Source organism: Passer domesticus, chromosome 23, assembly GCF_036417665.1.
Source record: "Passer domesticus isolate bPasDom1 chromosome 23, bPasDom1.hap1, whole genome shotgun sequence".
Taxonomy (NCBI): Eukaryota; Metazoa; Chordata; class Aves; order Passeriformes; family Passeridae; genus Passer; species Passer domesticus.
Genome location: NC_087496.1, coordinates 4,465,437 through 4,487,534, shown reverse-complemented (window position 1 = coordinate 4,487,534; position 22,098 = coordinate 4,465,437). Strand labels below are relative to the sequence as shown.

The window sequence follows — 22,098 nt, the reverse complement described above, 5'->3', positions numbered from 1 at the left end:
TAGATGAATTTACCCAGGCTGGTTTTCTGCTGGAAACTCTGACACTCACTGTGGATTCATCCAAAAGGAAAGACTTGTCTGAGTCCTAAAATGCCTCCAACACATTAAAAATGAAGTGTATTATGAGAAGACTTCCATCCCAGCTCAGAAAAGTGTCTGTGCTGAGGAGCTGGAGGTTTCTTGAGCTGCCAGCTACACAAATTGGAGGTTTTTCAGATGAAATCCTGATAACTATTCTCAAGGCGTGGAACAAATGAGGGGAGGCTCCAGCACTGCTCAGCTCTGGGCTCTGAGGCTGCTTCCCTTCATGTTCTGAGGTAAAAATTATCCTTTTTTCTTTAAAAAAACTTTTTCTTGATCCCTCTAGTGATATAAATTCATTAACAGTGAAATATTTGTTGAAACTTGAGCTAAAATTATTTACAAATTGCTGGCTTAGATATTTTGCATTGGCTTATAAAGGTAAATGAGCCTTTAATTTCAAGTAGCCCATCATGCTTTTTGCCTTCCTTAATTAAACTGAAATTCACTCTGAGGCATTTCTGGGAATAAATTAATGGTCATTCCCCTTTTTCTAACTTCAACGTGTGTGCAAAATATTGTGTCATTTTCTAGAGGAAAAATCCTGAGTGATTTTTCAGGATTTCACCATCAGCAGCGAAGAAACTGCTGATGGTGAAAAGTGAAAAACCAAAAAGCTGCAAGATTAATTAGAGGTTGTAGAGGTTATAGATCCTCTTCCATCATGGAAAAGTGACGCAGGTCTTTGGGAATATCCTGGAAGAGTTTCCTGGTGAAGAGGGAGCTGCTCCAGCCCTGGGCTGGGGTGGTTGGGGAGCTCTGGGCAGCCCTGGGAGGTTTTGGTCACTCTGTTCCCAGAAGCTGCAGAATGAGAAGCTCCAAATTTTGCAGTTCTCAGTTTTTGCTGAACTTCCACCTCCCAGCTGTGCCTCGGAGGGGAGGAAATGGGGCTGCTCCTCTCTGAGCAGGAATTGGGAAGTGGGTGTGCACTGCGCTCGCTCATTTCTGCTGAAATTCTTGTAAAAATCTCTTTTGTGTGAAGAACTGATGGCTCCACTGGGATTTCATCATGGAAGAGGCAAATGCTCTTTTTCCCCCCCATTTTTCCTTGTAGCTGGAGCTGGTTAATCGAGGATTTAGGGAAGACAAATGTCACATGGGGGAAGCTTTTTGTCTCCGAGGGAAGCAGCTGCTCTTCCCTGCTTTTGGTGCCTTTGGAAAACCCATGAGCACAAACCTGAGTGATGGGATTATTATTTTTTTTTTTATTTAAGAAACTACTGATTGTGAAAAGTGAAAAACCAAAAGATTAAGGTTGTAGATCCTCTTCTATTATGGAAATTGATCCAGGTCTTTAGGAATATCTATGTTGTGCCTCTTCTAACCGGAAATTTGAAAACACACAAATGGTGGCTTGGTAGCAACTCGGTATGAATGAAACTTCTTCCTTTTTGAACCTTCAGGTTCAAATGAGACCTAAAGTGCTCCCAAAAAAGTGATTTTTTTTTTCTTTCTCAGCTGCTGCATGCCTGTCTCCTGGGGGTGCTGGTGTGCTGTTTGTTGGGATTGCAGATTTTTTGCCATTTGTTTCTGGTAGTCTGTGCCAAGTGACTGTGAATTCTGCCAGCCCTGGTATTTTTTGTTGTTTTTTATTTTTTTTTTTTTTTTTTGGCTGAACCTCACTGCCTTTGTGCAGTAGTTTGTGGTTTTCTTTTAAAATATTTGCCTTCCAGTATTTGTGTGGTTTAGGGTGACCAGTCACCCAAGAGCATTAAACAGGAGTGATTTACAAACAGCCCGGCACTGAAATGCTGTTGATCTTATCTGGTCAGCAAATATTTGCCATCGGGCCGTCTGAGATCCGTGCCCTGCCTGTGCCTGCCGATGGAATTTCACAATTAATTCCCATTTTCCTTATCTCCCTGCCTTTCCACGGGCTCTGTGTCCAGCTCAGGGAAACAGAGCAGGGTGCTGCTGCTCTGTAAATGAGATGTTGGTGAAAGGGCTCGTCTGGAGAGGGGGAGGCTGGTGTTGGTGTTTTCCTTGGTGAAATGAATGAGGTGAGAGGAGAGGGCTCGGCCACGCTGCCCCTTTTAACCCTTTGCAGCAAGGAGAGGTGACGATCTCAGTTCACACTCCAGCTCTGAGTGTGGCTCTGGGTGAAATTTCACCTTTTATCTATTTTTGATCATTTCTAACGGGTTTAGACTGCAAACACGGCTTTGCACCCTCCCCATCCATGAAGCTGAGCTAAGATGGGGAGGTTTGGAGCAGGAGGTGCCTGTTTGGCTCTCAGCAATCTCTTGGAGACCTTAAAGCCTTTCCAGTACCTAAAGGGGGTTACCACAAGGCTGGAGAGGGAGATTTCACAAGGACGTGGGGGGAATTCTGTGAATTCTGTGACAGGACAAAGGGGAACAGCCTTGAACTGAAGGAGGGCAGGCTCAGAGATGGGATATTGGGAGTAAATTCTGCCCAGAGTAGCTGTGGCTGTTCCATCCCTGGATGGGTCCAAGGTCAGGTTGGACAAAGCTTGGAGCATCCTGGGACAGTGGAAGGTGTCCCTGCCCACGACAGGGGTGGAATGGGATGAGCTTTAAGGTCTTTCCAACCCAAACCATTCTGGGATTTTCCTCGTGCTCTCCAAGCCTGGGAGCCTGCAGCACCCGTGGCAATCTGGCTCTGAAGGATTTGAATTTTGGGTTTTGAATTTTGGGTTTTGAATTTTCAGGCTGAAAGCTTTAGGGCTGCCCAAGGACAGCCCTCCTGGACTGGTAACCCCTGGAACTGGCATTTCCCCTTGGTGTCCCTCCATCCTCCTTTTCCTCCTCCAGGAGTCTCCTGACCTTTGTCATGGCTCAGTCCCTGCCCCACAGGGGGTTTGGGGTACAGGGACTGGGTTTTCCAGTTTGGAAGTAGCCAAAACTGAGTTCTTGCTTAAAATTATATGAATTTTAAATTGTAAATGAGGCAGCAGGGATGGGAGGGACGTTCCTGCTGGTCCTGGGAAATCCAAGGTGGGGGCTGCATTCTGGCAAGGAGGAGCAGAGCCAAAGTGGGGAATTGAAATTGGGAATTGGAATCGAAAGATAAAATTGTCTTTGAGGAGCTCCTAAAGCCTCCTGTGGGAAAACACTCACGGGGACTTTGCTTCTGCCACACCCAAAGCTTGGGCTCAGTCTCCTTTTATTGCCCTGTTTATGCTGTCAAGGAAGGATGGGCAACAAGAAGAATTATCCAGAATTAAAATTCCAGGAGGATTCACCAGGAGAATTTTCAAATGAAGACCCTTTGCACATCACCCTCTAAAATATTCAATTTTCATTACAAATCTTCTAGACTTAATTAAAACTGAGCTCTGGCTTAAAATTACATGGATTTTAAAGTGTAAAAACCCTTTAAAAGGCATGCTGAGAACTTCTTTGCCAGTTTAGAAGTAGCCATAACTCAGACCAGGTAGTGGCACTGCCCCTTTCTGGTGGCTGTTTTGCAGTCACCCAAATGATTTTATTATTTTATTTTTATTATTCTATTGTTTTATTTTTATTATTTTATTTTACTTTTATTATTTTATTATTTTATTTTTATTATTATATTGTTTTATTCTTATTATTTTATTTTACTTTTATTATTTTATTTTTATTATTCTATTGTTTTATTTGTATATTTTATTTTACTTTTATTATTTTATTATGAGTTTCTTATTATTTTACTATAGATTTTAGGCAGGTAGAGTCAAGTCTTTGTACTTGCAGCTGTGAAAATAAAAATAAGCCTTTAGTTGTCCAAATAACCAAAAAACCCTGTAAATTTTAACTGAAACCTTGATGTGTTTGGTTATAAATATATAATATGTGTAAAATTTGTTTGCATATCTTTCAGTTCCCAGATCTGTTGGTGAAAACATTCATGTATTGTGAATATTTTGGTGGATTTCAGTTTAAATCTGTTGCCAAAGTTGTTGAAAACCATTGAAGAATTTGTATCCCTGATTGGCAATTGTCAGTTTTGCCATTTTTTGGGAAACAGGTGATACTGAACCCAAAGCCTAACGAATCACGGGGTTAATTAAACAAAGTGAATACAAAATACTCGTCTGGGTTCAGACCTGGAATTCTCACTAACAGCTGGGATTTGTTTTGGATAATGCTCCAAACTCTTTAACTGATCCCATTTTCCAGCTCTTTCTGTCCTATTTCTTCCCTTATCCCATTCATCCTTCACTGTGTTGAAAAAAAAAATAAAATTCCTTGGATTAAAATTCCGCCAAAACCACCTGGAGGCAGAAAAGCACAGTGGGTTTCTCACCCACACACAGGAGTTCCAGAAGGTTCTTGGTGTGCAAACATTGCCCCGAGTGCCTGAACTTTGTGAAATTGTGATAAATATCTTCTGCTGGGAGAGCTGCTGAGCTCTGAAAGGTTGTTCATGCATAAAATCAGAGATCCTGCCTCTGCCTTATCCTGCAGAAACTGAAATCTCAGAATAAAATGAGACTTTTCTACCTTTTTTAAATGAATATTAATAGTACAAAATCTAGTTTATAGCTCAGGACTTCCCAAGTGCAAGAGAAATATTGAAATATTTAAGGCAACAACATCAAAATTCAAATTTGCTTCAAACAAAGTGTGTGGGATCAGAACACCTGGGTTTAGTCAGTAGAAAAATGGGGTTTTTTTACTTGGGTTTCCTGGATAAATTGCTTGGTGGAGGAGTGCTGGAAGCAGCATCTCCAAAGATTTAACTGTTAACAGGTCTGGTTAATCTGTGTTGAGGAATTTTCTTAATTTTCTAAACTAATAACTAAAGAGTTTGCATGAGAATTAAGGAAAAACCACAGGGCGCAAAGCTGAAAGTGTTTTTATTGTCATAGAAATTATAGGAACAAAAGGGGCAGCCAGGGTTTGTGCACCTGAAGATTTAAACCTTTTCCAAATTCAAGTTTATCACTTGAGCTTTGGAATGAGAGCAGCTTGTTTTGCTCATTTCCTGAGAGTTTATGCAGCATTTTGACTTTCTCTGTGGATACAAAATGCTGTCTGAATACTTCTTTCCTTGTTACTCCTCAGAACAAATCCCACCTTTATCTCCTTTTATTTTAAATTGTCATTATACAGTTCCAAAGGAACGCTTAATAGCAGGTTATCCTCAAATGGACTGAAAAACATCACAGAACAACAGGCTCTGCATTCTAACTACTCTGAGCATTTTAGTGAATTTAACAGCTTCACTGCCTAACAAGCAGAAGGCTGAAATAATTTTATGTTGTGTGAAAAGCTCCCAAAGCTTTGTGCACAGCACAGCTCGTGCTGAAGGGACAGGTGGGTGAAAAGTGATTTTTCCCTGAGTTTTTAATTGATCGCAGTCTGGAGCTGAGGTGTTGAATTTCAATGAGCAGCAATACCTGGCTCCTGTTAAATTTTAAACCTTCATTTGGAATGTGAACTTTATGGGGTGGATGATCAGGAAGAGGTCTAAGGTCCATTCGAGCTGTCCCAAAGGGAGTTTGCACGTGCTGTTCCCAGCACTGCCGGCCTGGCACAGCCTGGGAATTCTCCTTGGGTAAGTTTGGTTCCATCTGCTCCATCTGAGCTGAAATGGGAAGGTTGGGTGAGAGGGTTTTCTGTGCAGAAACAAGAAATTAGAGAAATAATCCCTGCAGTGCTTCTGATCAAAAGGGGGAATTCCTTTGGCAGAGGAGGGTAAATGTGGTTCCCCCTCCCAGTCCACTGGGCCACAGTGAAGCTCAGAAGTGCAAGAAAAATGTTTATTTGCTTTAGGAATGTGTTGTTCTCACCCAGCTGTTGATTTACAGCTGGGAGCCAATACAGAATTCTCCTTCCCTTCTTGCAGTTTTGTGCTTTCCCAAACCCAGCCTCAGAGGCTGATTTTGGTTTTTCAAGGATTTTTATAACTATTGATCACTAATTTCACTTTTCTGAAAGCTTCAGCCTGCTCTCCTCTCTCTCATGACTGTAACAATGTTCTGGGGAGGCACAAAGAGTGGGCAGTGCCAGGTGATGTCCCCCAAATGCCAAATGTGTCCCCAAGCCAGGTGCTGTGCTCTCAGAAAGGTCATTTTCAATAAGGTGGAGCACTTGATGGCCTCAGAGAAGCAGCTGGTCAAAATCAAGGTAGTTGGGGAAAAAAATTAAATGAAATTTAGATTACTTGGCCTTTTATTCCTTGCAGAAACTGCAAATTCTTTGGCAAAAACAGAGGGAGAAGAGAAAACCTGTCCCTTTATTTGTTTTAATTATCAAGTACATTTCATGGAAATGTGCTATTTGCAGTTTTGGTACCCAAAAGTTTCCCCCAAAATAGATGTTACTGGATAGAGTTGCTCTTTAGAATGAAAAGATGTAATTTGGTGGAGGTTTATTTTATCCCATATTTATATTTCTGGTATGTTTTATATGATGATTTCTATTTCTGCGTGCAGTGCAGCAGAGCTGTGACAGCGAGCACTGATACATAATTAAATTAGTTGGATTTAACATTTCCATCGTGCCAAGAGAGAAATTCATCCCAGCCTGAGCTCCCAGACAAGTTTGTGCTGCTGCTTTGCTGTGATTTCAGAGGCAGCAGAGCAGGTGGGCTTTGGCCAGGAGCCTTCCCTGGAGCAGAATGAGCTGAGCAAAAACCCTGAGTAGCCCCTGGAGCTCACGGGGGGATCCAGGAGAGCTCCACAGGATAAATGTGCAGGAAATTCAGTTTTCTCCCACAGAACGCCCATTTCAGGGGGGACAGTGACATCTTGTGGGCTCAGCTTGCAAGTCTGGTCAGAAATTCAGCGCTGGCCACTTCAAAAGTTGATTTTTACTGCTCTTTTCTGCTTCTGCCCGGGACTGGGGAGGGTATAAACACCCAGCAGCTTGGTGTTGGAGTGTCTGCCTGTAAGAAGTGATGAGGTGCTGCCCAGCTGATGTCCAGGTCACTTTATATTTCAGGGAATTCTCAGGGAAGTGTCACACAGTGAGATTAAGAGACTCCAAACCCTCGTGCTAGTTGTGAATCAGATTTAAATTTAATGCCTGCTCTTGGTTCCTCCTTTCAACCCCAAATGTGGAGCGAGAACCTTGTGTTTTCCTCCCTCTGGATTTACAGCTGAGAGTTCCACAGGTTATAAAGATGTTTTCTGTGATCTGGATTTAAAATTGAGTGTTCCAGAGGTCATAAAGAGAATTTCTGTGATCTGGATTTACAGCTGAGTGTTCCAGATGTCACAAAGATGTTTTCTGTGGTCTGGATTTACAGCTGAGGTTCCAGAGGAGCTCCCCAGCTCTGTCTGCGTTTTCCTTGATCTGGATTTAAAATTGAGTGTTCCAGAGGTCACAAAGATCTGTTTCCTCCATTTGGATTTACAGCTGAGTGTTCCAGATGTCACAAAGATGTTTTCTATGATCTGGATTTAAAGCCGAGTGTTCCAAAGGAGGTCAAACAGCTCTGTTTGTGTTTTCCTCTATCTGAATTTGAGTGTTCCAGAGGTCACAAAGAGGTTTTCTGTGATCTGGATTTACAGCTGAGTGTTCCAGAGGTCACAAAGAGGTTTTCTGTGATCTGGATTTACAGCTGAGTGTTCCAGAGGAGGTTCCCTTGCTCTGTGTTGTCCTTGATCTGGATTTAAAATTGAGTGTTCCAGAGGAGGTCAGACAGATCTGTTTTCTGTGATCTGGATTTAAACTGAATGTTCCAGAGGTTCCAAAGTGGTTTTAAACTGTTTTAAACTGGCTTTAAGATGAGTGTTTTAGAGGTGGTTACTCACCTCTATCTGTGTTTTCCTTGACCTAGATTCAAAGCTGAGTGTTCCAGAAGCCACAAAGATGTTTTCCTCCATCTGGATTTAAACTAAATGTTCCAAAGGAGGTCAGACAGATCTGTTTTCCTCAATCTGGATTTAAGCTGAGTGTTTTACAGGAGGTCAGATAGATCTGTTTTCTATGATCTGGATCTAAGCTGAGTGTTCCAGAGGTCCCAAAGATGTTTTTTGAGATCTGGATTTAAACTGATTGTTCCAGAGGTCACAGAGATGTTTTTTTGTGATCTGGATTTACAGCTGAGTGTTCCAAAGGAGGTCAGACAGATCTGTTTTTCCTCAATCTGGATTGAAGCTGAGTGTTTTACAGGAGGTTACCCAGCTCTGTCTGTGTTTTCCTTAATCTTGATTTAAAATTCAGTGTTCCAGAGGTCACAAAGATGTTTTCCTCAATCTGAATTGAAGCTGAGTGTTTTAGAGGAGGTCAGACAGATCTGTTTTCCTCAATCTGGATTGATGCTGAGTGTCGCAGAGCTCCCAGAGCTGTTCTGTGAGATCTGGGTGGAAGCTGAGTGTCCCCAGGAGGCTGCCCAGCTCTGACTGTGCCCGTTCTGTGTTTCAGCAGCCAGCAGAGCAGCCAGCAGAGCAGCCACGACGATGACTCTGCGCGCTTCCTGAGCCCCTCCATGCGTGAGGACAGGTGAGTCTGTGCCTGCAGTGAAACCTCACCTGCTGAGCTGCTTTCTCCTCCTGGTATTTCTCATGGCTGGTTAACAAAAAATGGAGTTTAAGTTGGTCTTATCAGTGTCTAAAAAGGTGCATTTTTCATCACCTTGAACGTGGGACAATGAATCCAGCCAGAATTTCCGTCTAAAAAGCTGAATTTTTCATTGCCTTGAACGTGGGACAATGAATCCTGCCAGAATTTCCATCTAAAAACCTGAATTTTTCATTGCCTTGAACATGGGACAATGTATCCAGCCCCTCAAATAGCCAGAATTTTCTTTTGGGGCTCATTCCCCAAACTCCAGCTGCTGCAGCAGCTTCATCAGACGTGCTGTGTGCTGGCAACTAGCACCTCTGATCCTTAAAAACCCACAAGTGGAATTTCCTGGGTGGGTCCTGTCCTCAGCAAAGGCATTCTGAGCCTGGTTGTTTTGTTCACTTTTGATGTGTTGTGGCAATCCTGAACTCCAGATTTAAGCTGGGTTAATTTGTGTGCAGCACCTGTGTGAGAACTGCAGTGAAGTTCCAGAAGAAACTTTAATTTGGGCTGATTAATGACAGTTTCAAATTGCAGCATTGGCACAAAAGCTGTTGAAAACTGATTTTTGGTGTTTATTTGGGTGCATGATTTATGGATTTTGCTTTGCTCAGAGCCACATGATGAGGAGTTTTGCTGCATCTTGTAGGTCAACTTTTGAGGCTGAATCTGCTGAGTTTTCTTGTGCTGGGCATGAGCTGTGAGCCCTGAGTTATCACTGATTTATTGTCCTTGCACTTCTCAGAGCCATCTAAGAAGAAATGTGATTTATGTTGGTTTTAGAAATGTTGGATGCATTTTCCATCAGCCTGAAAGTGGGAAAATGCATCCAGCCCCTGAAACAGCAGGAATTGACTCACTTGAGAGTGACCCTAAGGAGCCAATTAACATCTCATACTAAAATTCCATATCCCACCAGGGGTTTTGGCTCTGAATCAGCACTTGGGAGTTGTAGCTCACCTTCTCCTCCAATTATCCACCTCCCCGTGGCTGTGGAGCCCGGACTAATTAACAAAACATCCCTAATTGACTGACAGGTGACTGTTTGCAGGCAGGAAATAGAGTGGGACAGCAGAGCAGGGAGGTTCTGAGGGCATCACCTCTGGGTGAGGTGAAATTCCATTTCAGCTGGAATTCCACAGGTGAAACAGGGTGAGGATTTGTTAAAACATTTCTGGGTGTAGCAGCAGGGAATCACTTGGAAGTGCTGCCTGCTTCAGATGGATTTCAAAGGGAGCATTTAGGATGGTGATAACAATATTTTCCTGGCTGGAAGGGGCTGATCTCAAAACTATTTATGCAAAGCCAGAGCAATGCTGAGCCTGCTGACCTCTTGTATTTAGGACCAGCAATGTTCCTGCTGCCTAAATTTAATTACAATTAACCTCTCTTTGCATGGATCGTAAATTTATCCATGTGAGGGATAGTAAATTGCCTTTTGTACTGGTTTTTGGTCTCATTGCTGATGTAATTCCCTCAGCCTCCACTGGTACAGTCTTCCTTTGGACATTGGTGGTTTCTTCTCATGAAACTTCACCAAAAAGTAACTCAAAGACACCTTTTCATGTAAGCTGGGCAGGAATTAGTGACAAGGCTGACAGAGCCTTTGAGAGCTTGCTGTCTGCTCTTACAAATAACACAGATGAAGGTTGTTTCTGAGGCATTTGAATCCTTTAGATCCCCCAGAAATTGAATGAGGAGCATTTATTTTTGCTGCTTTTAGGTGGTATTTTTTTTTTCTACCAGTAACAAAGGGTCCTCCAAGCACAGATTTGAAGCTCTGAGCTTCTGTTTTGAAGAACTTCGAGTCAGTTCTGGTCACTCATCCATTGACTATTGTACACCAGGGCTTAAAAAACCCCTAAAAACCCCAGAGCCAGCCAGGATTTCCTCAGAGCTGGAGGATGTGAGCAGAAGGGAGGGCAGGGAGCCAGGTGTGTGCCCTGGGAGTGCACCTTGCCTTGGCACACTGCCCTGGCATCCCAGAGGAGAGCAGGAACAGGAGGAGCCCGGGATGCTCAGAGCAGGGACCAGCACAGCTGGGAAATGCTGAAAGAAGCTGCCCCAGCCAAAAGCAGAGGGCTGCTGAGCTGATTCTGAGGTGGAAAAAGGAAGGACAAACAGCTGAGGATGGCTGGAGTCCTCCCAGGCAGGATCTTCACCAAAGGCACTGCTGGTGGAGCTCCCTTCTCACCGAGGGATTCCCAAGGGAGCTCCTGGAGGTTTTAGGGGAAGGATGAATGTTCTGCCCTGCTCTGGATGCATCTGGGGCTCTCTTCCTCTGGAGGTGTGAGTGCTGCTGCTGCCTGGAGGGTTGGGAGGTGCTGCCATGGTCCAGAAGCCCTGCCCTGGCACAGCATCCTGTGTGTGCCACCCCTGTGTCTCCTCCCTGAGGAAAAAACTTTCCCTCTGCAAATCCATGTAAGTTCTGTCTCTGCCATGCCTGGGTCGTGCTGAGAGGGAGCCACACTTCATTTTGGGGTAATAATGTCCTTTAGGGGGGTTTTTAGCTGGGAGAATTTAGTGGGATGTGCTGGCAAGAGGTTGGGTGTGAATTTAGGGCTTGGATCTTGGCTTGCTGATTGAGTCACTTGTGTGGCTGTTTATGAAATCAGGAGAATTCCTCCTTTCCCTCACAGGAAAACAGAGGTGGGGAATTAAGTTTGAGTTGCTCAGATGCTGAAACACCACTTCTGTATAGGTACAAATTCAGGCAGAGGGTTCAAATAATTGTGCTTGAGTTAAAATAATTCCAGGGGTGGGTAAGGCTGGGATTGAGGCACAGATCTGGGTGAGATGTGTGCACATAAGAGACCCCATAATCACTGAAAGGAGACAAAGTTATGCATGAATTACCTTGAATTTCCATCAAATTAACCCCAAATTCATGAGCCTGTCCCTGCTTGATCCAAGGACTTGTTCTTTGTCTGAGGCACCCATCAGGTTTAAGGATGCCAAGTGTGTTTTAATTAAAAATTAAGCTACTGAACCAGAGGAAAAATTAGTCCTTAGACTCAGCCTAAGGAGGAGAGAAACTGTTGGAGAGAGGAGAGCATGGAAAGCAAGGTTGGAAATGGAGGAGAGGGAAATGAGAGGTAGTTTACAAGAGATAATAAAAAAACTATTTACACAAAAACCCAAATAAATCAAAATGATTTACATTTACACTGCTGTAAATCCAAATGATTTACACAGAGATCATATCTGATGGAGGAAATGGGGAAGCACAGTTAACTTTAAGATCTCTGTCTTTGATATATCCTGCATCTCATTTTAGTTCCCTAATCTGTGCAGCTCCTAATTCTGCAGTTCCAGGGCTGCTCTGAGCAATCTCATAAAGATTTCTCAAGGAATGGATCAAAATTCACCAGACAGCTTTCAAGGGAATTAGGGGAAAGTTTGCAGCAGAGACAAGTTGAAGAAATTCTGTTGGCTGCTTGAATTTTCCCAGGAAGCTGTGAGGAGAGCAGAAAAGAGGTCAAAGTTTGAAAATGGGTAAATTCCATATTATTGATGTTTTTAGGGCTTGTTTATTCTGCATCTTTCTCCCTCTGTCCTTTTCCCTTTGGCACAGCACTCTGAGCCCCTTTTCCTGCAAAGATCCAGCCCAGATCCGTGGCAGGACCTGATCCACTGAGCAGCTTTCACCCCTCACAGATGGATCATCTTCAGGGAGGTTTTTAAAACTCTTCTGCCAGGACTTGGAGGCTGCTGAGCTCTCTCAGGCTCCCTGATCAGAGCCCTGGTGCTTTTGCAATCGCTTGGAATTGAGTTGGGATTTGAATCTAGCTCCAAACTCTGAGCCAGCTTGACTTAATATTAAATACAGAGTTTAACCAGACTCCTGGAAGGGTTTTTTTATTTTAAGAAAGATGGTTAATATTTAGATGATGTCCCTTTTTTGCCCCTCTCACCTCTGGCTGACAAGAGCAGCTTAAGCTCACCTCTGTTCCCCTTGGGTTGTGAGCCTGGCAGAGTCAGTGAACGAAAACACCACGTGCCCTCTGTTCCTCAGATGCCACCACTGTTCTTTTGGGGTTTTTATTGAAAGTTCTGGACTTTTCCTGACTGGTTCTGACGCTTGTGGACTGGTTTAGCCAAGCTGAGATCAGCCCTCTGTGCTGTGCCTGTCCCTGTGCAGGGGAGGCCTGACAGGCACTCACAGTGATGCTCAGGAGCACGAGGAGGGGGTGCAGAGGTGGTTTAATGCCCCTCTTTTCCCTCCTCTGAGACACTGGGCAGGCTCCTTACCCTCTTCCTGTTCCCAAGAGTTTGTTGTGGAGCCACACTTCCCTTCCAGGCTGTGAGTAATGGGCACCCCATCACTCTGTGCCCTGGGAACGCTGGAATTCTCAGAATATTATGGCAGAGAAGAGGCTGGGATGTTTTCTGGGGCCTGTAACTTGCATATTTCTGTTATTTTCAGTTACTCACATCCATTTTTTGTGGGTGTGAGTGACCCAAAGGTGTTTCCCTGTGCTCCCTGAGCCTCCAGGTGTGGCTCCCCTGCTTGGCAGTGCCCAGGCTTTGCCCTCACCATGCCCTGCAGTGAGGCAGGTACCAAGTGCAGAGAAGGAGCCCGTCCTGAGAGGGGATGTGTGGGCACTCAGCCTGTTTGGGGCTCCCTGAGATGGTCTGAAAACAGTCCAGTTGTTGGCCTAATCCAGGGCAAGATCAGGAAAGAGAGACAGAGCCATTGTGGGCTCCTGTTGCAGCACTGGAACTTCAGTCCTGCTCTAAAATTCACTGTCACAGAGTCTGAGAGACCTTAACTGCTCCCAGCCAGAGCTGGGGCTGTCAGAGATGCACAGGAGGGAGGGTTTTGGGAGGGTTTACAGGGCACAGAAGGGAGGGTTTGCTGGGCACAGGAGGGAGGGTTTTGGGGGGGTTTGCTGGGCACAGAAGGGAGGGTTTTGGGAGGGTTTACAGGGCAGCCTGATGTTAGTTCTGTTTGTGTGACCAGGTTTCTGCAGGGAGGGGCTGCTTTGGGGTTTGCACTGCAGACCTGGCTGTGAATCTCGAGGTCAGAGCTGCCCAGCTCACCTCACAGGGATGCCTTGTTAAGCTGGGCTCTGTGGGATGCCTTTAGGGGCTTAGACGTGTCCTTCCACTCTTACTGCACGGCCCCAAACCCAAAGGATTTGGGGATTTTGGCTGTACTAGTCATGATAACAGAATAATGGATGCTGGAAATGAGTGCAGGGTTCCCTGAGAAAAAGCAGAGTGTGGGCAACACCTCTTTGTGTGCCTGCCACAGAAACCCACCTTCCTTCGTGCTGGGAACGTTTCAGCAGGGCTGGCATCAGAAAGCAAGATGTGACTCATGCCATGAGTGTGCCTGGTGCTCCTGCTGCACAAAAAAAAAACTTCTGGGAGTGAATTTGCCCCTTGCTTCCACCCTGTGTGGGGTGGCAGGGCAGGGCAGGGCCACAGAGGTGGTGCTCAGCTAAAATGGGGTGCAGCTCTTCAGGAGCCCTTTCCTTTTTTTTATTAATAATCTTTTCCTTGTGAATCATTGCAAATCCGGTTTGCTGTCGTGACGAAAGTATTTGGTTAATATTATTTGGGTGTAGAATTTCCTAGGGGATGTTCTGGGACCTGGTGTGCTGGTTAAGGGGAAGTGAAAAGTGATCTTAGACACACAGAACTCTATCTGTGGGTCTAACCAACAGAGAAGACAAATAATATGTGAGAATGCTCCTAATAGAACACACCCCTAGCTGCTCTGCAGCCAAAATCCGGTTTAAAAGGGGAATTTCCCATTTCAGAAGACTTCCTGGGAGGTGGAAATGTGTATCCACTTAATAAAACTCTAAAATGTGATGTCAGACAGCCCAGCTGGACCCCAGAGTGTCCCTTCTGGTGCTGAAGGGTTGAGTTAGCAGATGGAGCTGCTGCTGCTGGTGTCTGTGAGGAGTCACTGCCATCTTTTCCCTTTTTACAGAGATTTTTACCTCAAAACAGTGGAGTGGAAAGGGTGTCTCAAGGTAGGAGCCCCTTGGGTTGCTACAGCTTTAATCTGCTTCTGTTTTTAATAAAATCTCAGAGATTTCAGGCTTCTCTTAATCTTGGGGATGAGATGGGGTAAAATCTGTGAATTTGTAGTGACTTCTTTGATGTGCAGTGGGCAGGGAAAGGATAAATGCACAGGTGAGCAGAAACAGTGCAGGGATAAGTGAGACAAAACCGACTTGGGGAGCCAATACATTGGCAGGCAGGACTGGAGGGCAGAAAAATGTTTATTTCTTACAGCATATTTCCTTTTGTTCTCCCCTTCGGAGGATCTGGGCCCACAATAACCTGGATTTTGGCTGGTTAGCCCTGGCTGAGGGAAGCTGAAGGCACAGGGCATGCTGATCCTTCTGCCTCAGCAGCTGGAGCAGAAATTGCTCTTGAGGCACAGTGGTGCTGCCTCAGCTTGCCCTGGGGCTGGGCAGGTTGTGAGTGCTGGGAAGGGACCTGGGAATGCTTCCTTCAGCTGGAATGCCTGTGCTGCTGTCCTTGCAGAGACCTTTGCATCTTACAGCCATCAGCTCTTTCTGAATGCAGCTGCTCACTGCAGGGCATTGCTTTTTCATTCTCTGTAGGAACAGAAAAATTCCACTGGTCTGAACTGGGAATTCGAGGTGTTTTGCACTGGTTTGGTGAAGGATCCTCCTGCTCTGCTGACTTTGCAGTCAGCACACACACACACCTCATCGTGGCCTGTTCTGTGCTTTCAGTGCTGTAAATCTTTGGAATGTGAAAAGATTTGCAATGGTTACCTTGGGAAATCGAGCATCTTCACATTTCACAGTCAGCAGTCAAAAGGAGAGGTAGCAACCACTCAAGGGGAGTGTGGAACATCCTTTTATGGATTTTACCTCAGCAAGGCATGCCCTGGCTTCCTTCTGAGCTGAGCATCCACACTTTTCACCAGGTGTTTTCTCCCGTTTCAGGAGATTTGGGAAAAGCTGGGATCGTGGTGGTGGGCAGTCTGCTCGGTCAGTTCTGCCCTTGAGAATTCCATTCCAGTAACCATTACCATCCAGCTCTCTTTGTTTCATCCTCTCAGCTTTCTGCACCTTACCCCACAGCAGCATTGCATCTGGCAAAAGGCTCCAAGGCAGCTGCTCCTTTAAAATGGAATTGCCTGTGAAGGGAGAAATCTGAGAGCAGAGCAGAGCAGAGCCGGTGCCTCCTGCGCAGCTCCGGCTCCGTGGAGCTCTCTGCTCAGCTCTGCCCTCTCATCAGCCTCGTCACTGCTGCTGCCTCTGGGGCCAGGCTGCAGTGAGCACAGCGAGCCCCAGAGCCACCCCAGGGCTGCCCCCACGGCAGCCCTGCATCCCTCCACGCTGGACTCCGAGGTCACGGCTCTGTGCTGCTTTTCCCCCTGCCCCACTGTGCGTGTGTAACCCAGCTGGGATTTTATCCTCTTTGGCTCCAGCGGTGTTTCCTCCCCTGCTGCTGCAGGGAGGCTCCCTCAGGTTGCTGGGAGCTGGCCTGGGACAGATCCCCCCTTGCTGCCGATGACTGTAACCGTGTGAGTGCTCGCTGACCTCTGCCTTTCTTCTTCTGCTTCTGCCCCTCCACTCCCCTGGCCTTGCAGAGTGTTTGTTGTGCATCTTGCTGAGAAGGTGCTGGTGTGTGTGGAACAAGGTCAGGCACTGGGATGGCACCAGCCCAGCTCTGTCCTTGAGCCCCTCTGCTTTTTTTCCCTCTTCTCCTCAACTTTAACCCAATACTTTTCCTTAAGCTCTCCCTGCTTTCCTTTCCCTCCACGAGCCCTGCCCCAAACCTTTGGCTGCTGAGTGCTGGCTCTGCTGAGCCCCTTCCTGCTGTTTCGATGCCATTCCCATGGGAATATGGGCCTGTTTGGGGGTCTGGCAATGCTTCCAGCTCTGTAAGACTTCATGATTTCTTTACTCTGGAAAAGGATCTTTGCTCCAGGCTTAGACTTCTCTATGAGAGTTCAGGCTTTGTGCAGCCCCTGCCACCCAGCAGGGCCCTGAGAACCAGGATTGATGCTGGGCTCCCCAAGGGAGTGTGGCTCTGTGGGTTACGGGCATCCTCTGCCCTCTGCTCCTGTTTCCAGCCTTTGTTGTGCCCTGTTGTTGTTGCCACTGTCACTGGGAGAGCCCTGAAGGGGCTGGGGGAGGCTTTCAGTGCTGCTCTGAAATGCCTCTCTGCAGCCTCAAGTTGTGTTCTTGAGCTGCTTTCTTCTGTCTCAGGTTTCAGAAATGAAGGGTTCAGGATCTTTCTCCTCCTCTGCAGTCATCCCTCTGATGGCTTTTATTCTTAAAAATATCGTAGTGTGCGTTCTTCCCCGCTTTATGTGAAACTGGAGGTTATTTTTTATAGGATATTGCATGAGATACCCCACAGATCCAGATGTGAACAGAAGGTTTGGTTTCTCCAGTGTCCCCGTGGATGATCCCTCAGGCAGGGCCAGCCCAGGGAAGCTTGGTGGATTGAAAAGACTTCAGTTCCAACAGATCTAAAGGCTTTAGATATTTAAAAGCACTCTGATTTGGGGAGTCTGCATGTTCAGCATGATGCTGAGTGAAAATCTTCTCAGGTGTTGGGCTGTGGTGTCATGGGAATTATTTCAGGCCCTGAGATAATTCAGGATCTCCTTGTCTCTAAGAGCAAAACCAACCTGGCCCCAAGATTTCTGCCCAAGGCAGTTCCCTCTTGCTGCCTGCTCACAGTGGCTGCCAGTTCTTGGCAGTGAAGGCAAAAATTAGGAAATGGCTTTCCTTTGAATTGACCAGAAAAGGAGAAGGGGGATTTCTCTCTGAGGCGTGCCATGAGTCACAGAGTTCTCTGTTACCCAGCTTTGCAGGGTGACTGAGCCTTTCCCAGCTGGGAGAGGTTCTTGCACCACCTCAGGCAAAAGGAAGGTTGAGTTCAAACAGGCAGGACAATGAGGGGAGGCAAAGAGCCAAAAGACAGTGCGAAAGCAGGATTTTTAAATTCTAAAATTGCTCAATAAAGGAGCAGTTACAACCTGAATCATCCCAGCTTCTCTACCTGCCTGGTGCTGCCCCTCATTCTCCTGACACAAATATTCTTCCTGTCCCCAAGTCTCTCTGGGGAATTATTTTTCTCCTGTTGATGGAGGGCTGTTTTTCTCCACTCTCTGATTCCAAGTAGGTGAAGGTGCTGTGCTGCTGCTCCACTTTTCTCTCCCCCCCAGGACCTCCAGGGCAGAGCTGCAGCCACAGCTCAGAAATGGCTCTCAGCCCTCTCTGCCCTGGCCATGGAACTACAGCTCCCATCATGCCCAGAGACACAGAAATGCATATTTTTTTTTTGCTGGAAATGAAGCCTCATGTGACTTCCCAGCTGCTGCAGCACAGAGGGAGTCCCTGCAGAGTTTTTTTTCCCAGGGAAATGGAGGTGTGCCCTGGCTGGCAGATGCTGTGATGGCATCTGCAGCGCGGCAGATCGCTGCTGACTTCGGGAAGGACTCGGGACTGTGCCCGCCTGCCACACTTTGCTGGGGATCTGTACACCTGTAACCAAGGTGCATACCAATTCAACTCTCTCCTCCTTACATTCTGACATTCTCTCTGGCAGTTCTTCCTCTCTCCCCATAACATTTCCTGATTTGTTTCTAATTTCCCCTCCCACTGCTTCTGTCGCTAACAGGTTTTGTTTTGCATGCGTTTCACAGACCCAAACAGGGCTTTTTTTGGTGCTTCCCTAACTCCTGCAGCCTTTTCTTTTTTTGCCATATGGGAGAATCACGGTGTGGCTGAAGTGGTGCCTCACAGGCAGCACACTGAATTCTCTGCCTGCAGGTCATGCACCTCTCGTGGCAAATTAATCTGTCTGAGCCTCCTCAGCCCTTTGTTTGCACTGCGTGGGCACTTGAAGAAGGGAATTTTTTAGTCCCTGGGAGTCTCTGAGAGGTGAGGCTGCTCTGGGGAGTGTGGAGCCATAGAGAGGATGCCCTGCTGGCTGTGAGCTGTGGCTCTTGGAAGGGTAATACTTACAAAAAGCAGCGTTCCCTAATTGTTGAGGAATCCTTTCGAGGCAGTTAGGAGCTCGGGCTAACAGGACCATGGCTGTGGCTATTTATAGAGCCTGGAATTCCTACCCGGAGCTCAGGCATTTCACAGTGGGCTGTTCCCTTCCGAACACTGGACTTCCTCAGGAGATGTTTCCTGTTTGCTTTTAAGTTCAGGAGCTGCTGCAGCCACAGGGAGCCTCTGCTGTAAAGAGGCTGAAACGTGGAAATTCAGCTTTTTCTGAATTGCAAAATTATGACTCTTTAGCTCATGATTTGCTGAAAGTCCTTCATGAAGCTGTTGTGCTTTTTTTTTTCTCCTTCCCACGCTGTTGTGAACTTGCAGAAAATCACAGAAGTAGAAATGTCATTGAGGGACGTCAGTGGCTTCACGAAAGAGGGCTTGGGGAGCAGAGGATGTGGATTTGCTGTTTGTGGATCTCTGTGTCTGCCCTGGATGCCTTAGGAGGTTGAAATAAGTGTTCAGAAGAGGGGCTTTATGTCCCTGATAAGGCTGTATTTAACGGAATCATGGAATGGTTTGGGATGGAAGGGACCTTACACCCATCCAGGGTGTCCAGGGCCACCTTCCACTATCCCAGGCTGCTCCAAACCCCATCCAGCCCAGCCTTGGGCACTGCCAGGGATCCAGGGCACCCACAGCCAGGCAAGGATTCCTTCCCAGTACCCCCTCCAAACCTTTCTTCCAGAGGATTTGTGTGTTCTGAGCACAGAGGAGCAGTGTGCCAGCGTGGGTTTGTGCATGAACGCATGGCAGCACAAACAGGGCAAAATCCACACTGCTGTGTGCCAGGGCAGAGCTCTGTGCTGATGGCCCTTCCTGGGGTGCCTTGGGGCTCAAGGCTCCTGCCTGTGCCCAGCCTGCTGCACCCTCTGCAGGAGGGTGACAGCTGTGCCACTGCCCTGCAGCACAGGCTGATGTTAAATATTGAATATACCAACCCCCCTGGGTCTGTAAGTTAAATATTGAATATACCAAATCCCTGTAGATCTGCCATGGCTGTAAAATATAGAATATACTAAATCCCCAGGGATCTACCAAGGCTGTAAAATACTGAATATAATAAACCCTTGTGGGTCTGCCATGGCTGTAAAATATTGAATATACTAAAACCCTGTGCATCTGCCACAGCTGTAAAATATTGACTATATTAAACCCCCATGGGTCTACCATGGCTGTCAAATATTGAATATACTAAACTCCCAGGGGTCTACCAAGGCTGTAAAATACTGAATATAATAAACCCTTGTGGGTCTGCCACAGCTGTAAAATATTGAATATACCAAACCCCCGTAGATCTGCCAGGGCTGTAAGTTAAATAGTGAATATACCAAACCCTTGTGGGTCTGCCAGGGCTGTAAGTTAAATATTGAATGTAGCAAACCCCCCTGGGTCTGCCAGGGCTGTAAAATAGTGAATGTACCAAACCCCTGTGGGTCTGCTAGGGCTGTAGGTTAATATTGAATGTCCCAAGCCCCCGTGGGTCTGCCAGGGCTGTAGGTTAAATACTGAATGTCCCAAGCCCCTGTGGGTCTGCTCCCTGGGGTGGGTGTGTGGCAGTGCCCGTGCCCAGGGCAGCCGCAGTGCTCTGGTTTTGCAGAGGCTGAGCTTCCCTTCGGTGTGTTCAAACCCCTCAGTGTGTTCAAACCCTGCCATAAATCCAAGTTCAGGTCCCTGCGTGCTCCTGCTGCGTGCCTGAGCTCCAGGGATGAATAAGCACTTTCCAGCAGTGATGTTCTCGCCCTCAGAGATTTAATGTGCCGGAGCTCTGCAGTGTTCTCCCTGCCTCCCTCGCAGCCTGCTCTGCTCTGCCTGCCCGCTGCCAGGGCAGCTGCGAGCTCCTGGGGCTGCCTGGGCTGCTCACAGCTTCCAGGCTGATTTGCTGGAGCCAAGCAGGCCAGGAGGACCGGCAGGGAGAAGCTGGGGGATGAACGGGGCGGCGTGAAGTCAGCGTGCTCCGCCAATCCGGGCAGGGCCACGCAGCTACGGATGCCTCTGGATGCTGGCACCCAGCGCACCTTGCCCGGGCCTTTGGTGCCTCCAGCCCCAGCTCAGAGTGCAGCAAAGGGTTACTAGGTCAGGCCCAATGGTTTGAGAGTGTTCTGTGAGGTGAGTGTGCTCAGGGGATGCAGTGAGCAGCCTGCGCCCCGCGTTCTGCTCCGCGCCTCGCAGCGTGCCCGTGGGCTCTGGTATGGCTGCTCTGCACCATCGCTGCTTCACCTGCCTGCCTGTCCCCCCCTCACTCTTTTCTTCCCTCCCCACATCCATCCCCCTCGTGTCTGAGCACTCCTCCTGTACCTGTGCACTGCCCAGAGCCCACCTGCTTCCTTCCTGTCCTCCTGATCCTGAAATGCCCACTCGGGGAGGGTGGGGTGGGCTGGGCTGTGTGACTCTCCCTTCTTGCAGAGAGGGAGGATGAGCAGCTGCCTGGAGCTGGGCTGTTCCCTGCTCAGTGCAGCCTGGGTTGTTCCCTGCTCACTGCAGCCTGGGTTTGTTTCCCTGGCTCACTGGGAGCTGGGTTCTTTCCCTGCTCAGTGCAGGCTGGGCTGTTCCCTGCTCAGTTCAGGCTGGGTTTTTCCCTGCTTTGTGCAGGCTGGGTATGTTCCCCAGCTGGTTGGAAGCTGGGTTCTTCCTCTGCTCCCTGCAGTCTGGCTTGTTCCCTTTCTCACTGCAGGCTGGGTTATTCCCCAGCTCCCTGCAGGAGCTCAGCCTGGGAAGGAAGCTGGGAGCAGCAGGAGGAGGAGCAGGGTCCTCTCTGTCCCTCAGCATCCTGCTTCCCGTGGGTGCCATGCCTGCATCCCTTGGGTGGTGGCAGGGGGGAGCAGTTGGGGGCATGGCAGTGACTCAGGCCTTGTGCCAGGCTCCACACCTGGGGCCATCCCCTTGAGATGCTTTTCCTGCCCTTCTCTGGGGGGCAGAATCTTGGCACTAACCCCATAGCGACTTTCATTGTTCTCATCCTCCTGTCAGGTTGTTCGCTTGTTGTTCTTCATCCTCTTTTGACTCTCCCTTTCTCTCCCTTCCCTCCCTCCCTCCCTTCTCCCCCATGCTCTTGTTCACTGCTAGGCCAAGCAGAAAGCATGGAGACGTCTGATATGGCGACAGCAAAGGTAGGATGGAAATGCTGCCGGCCTCACTGTGCGTAAGTGGTTTCGCTTGGCACCTTCTTACTCTGTCTCTCCACCTTCCTCCTGCCCCTTGCCCACCCTCCCTGCTGCTGGCAGAGCCACTGATCCCTCTGGGCCCTGCTGCCGGGCTGAGGATGGGGTTTGAGCCCTGGGAGGATGTTATATTTGTGAGGTTGGAGGAAATGCTGCAGTGTTGGTGCTGGAGGCAGAGGTCGGGGTGGGAGGGAGGGAATTTGGGGGCTTGTGGTCCCTCCGTGGCATCTGAGGTGGGAGCAGGGATGCTGCTGGATGAGGGAGTGACACTAGATGGTGCTTTAGGGGCAGCTTTCCACTCCCAGGGACGGTTGTGCGAGGAGAAATTCCTTCTGGCAGCCTCTTTAATTTTTTTTTTTTTTTTTTTGGAAAGGATGTCGG

The 22,098-nt window shown here is 47.5% G+C and overlaps 1 protein-coding gene across 4 annotated transcripts in view; it reads left to right on the top strand.

Moving 5' to 3' along the window:
- The window catches only part of GRAMD1B (GRAM domain containing 1B), a 98,728-nt gene that overhangs the window by 4,631 nt on the left and 71,999 nt on the right, over nt 1-22,098 (top strand). For 2 of the 4 annotated variants that reach the window (XM_064397795.1, XM_064397793.1), the window contains exon 2: nt 8,400-8,477. In XM_064397795.1, coding sequence (XP_064253865.1) covers nt 8,400-8,477 — 78 coding nt within the window. Of the gene's footprint in view, nt 1-8,399; nt 8,478-21,644; nt 21,667-22,098 lie in introns of those variants that run through there. The other 2 variants (XM_064397794.1, XM_064397800.1) reach the window with 2 other exon arrangements.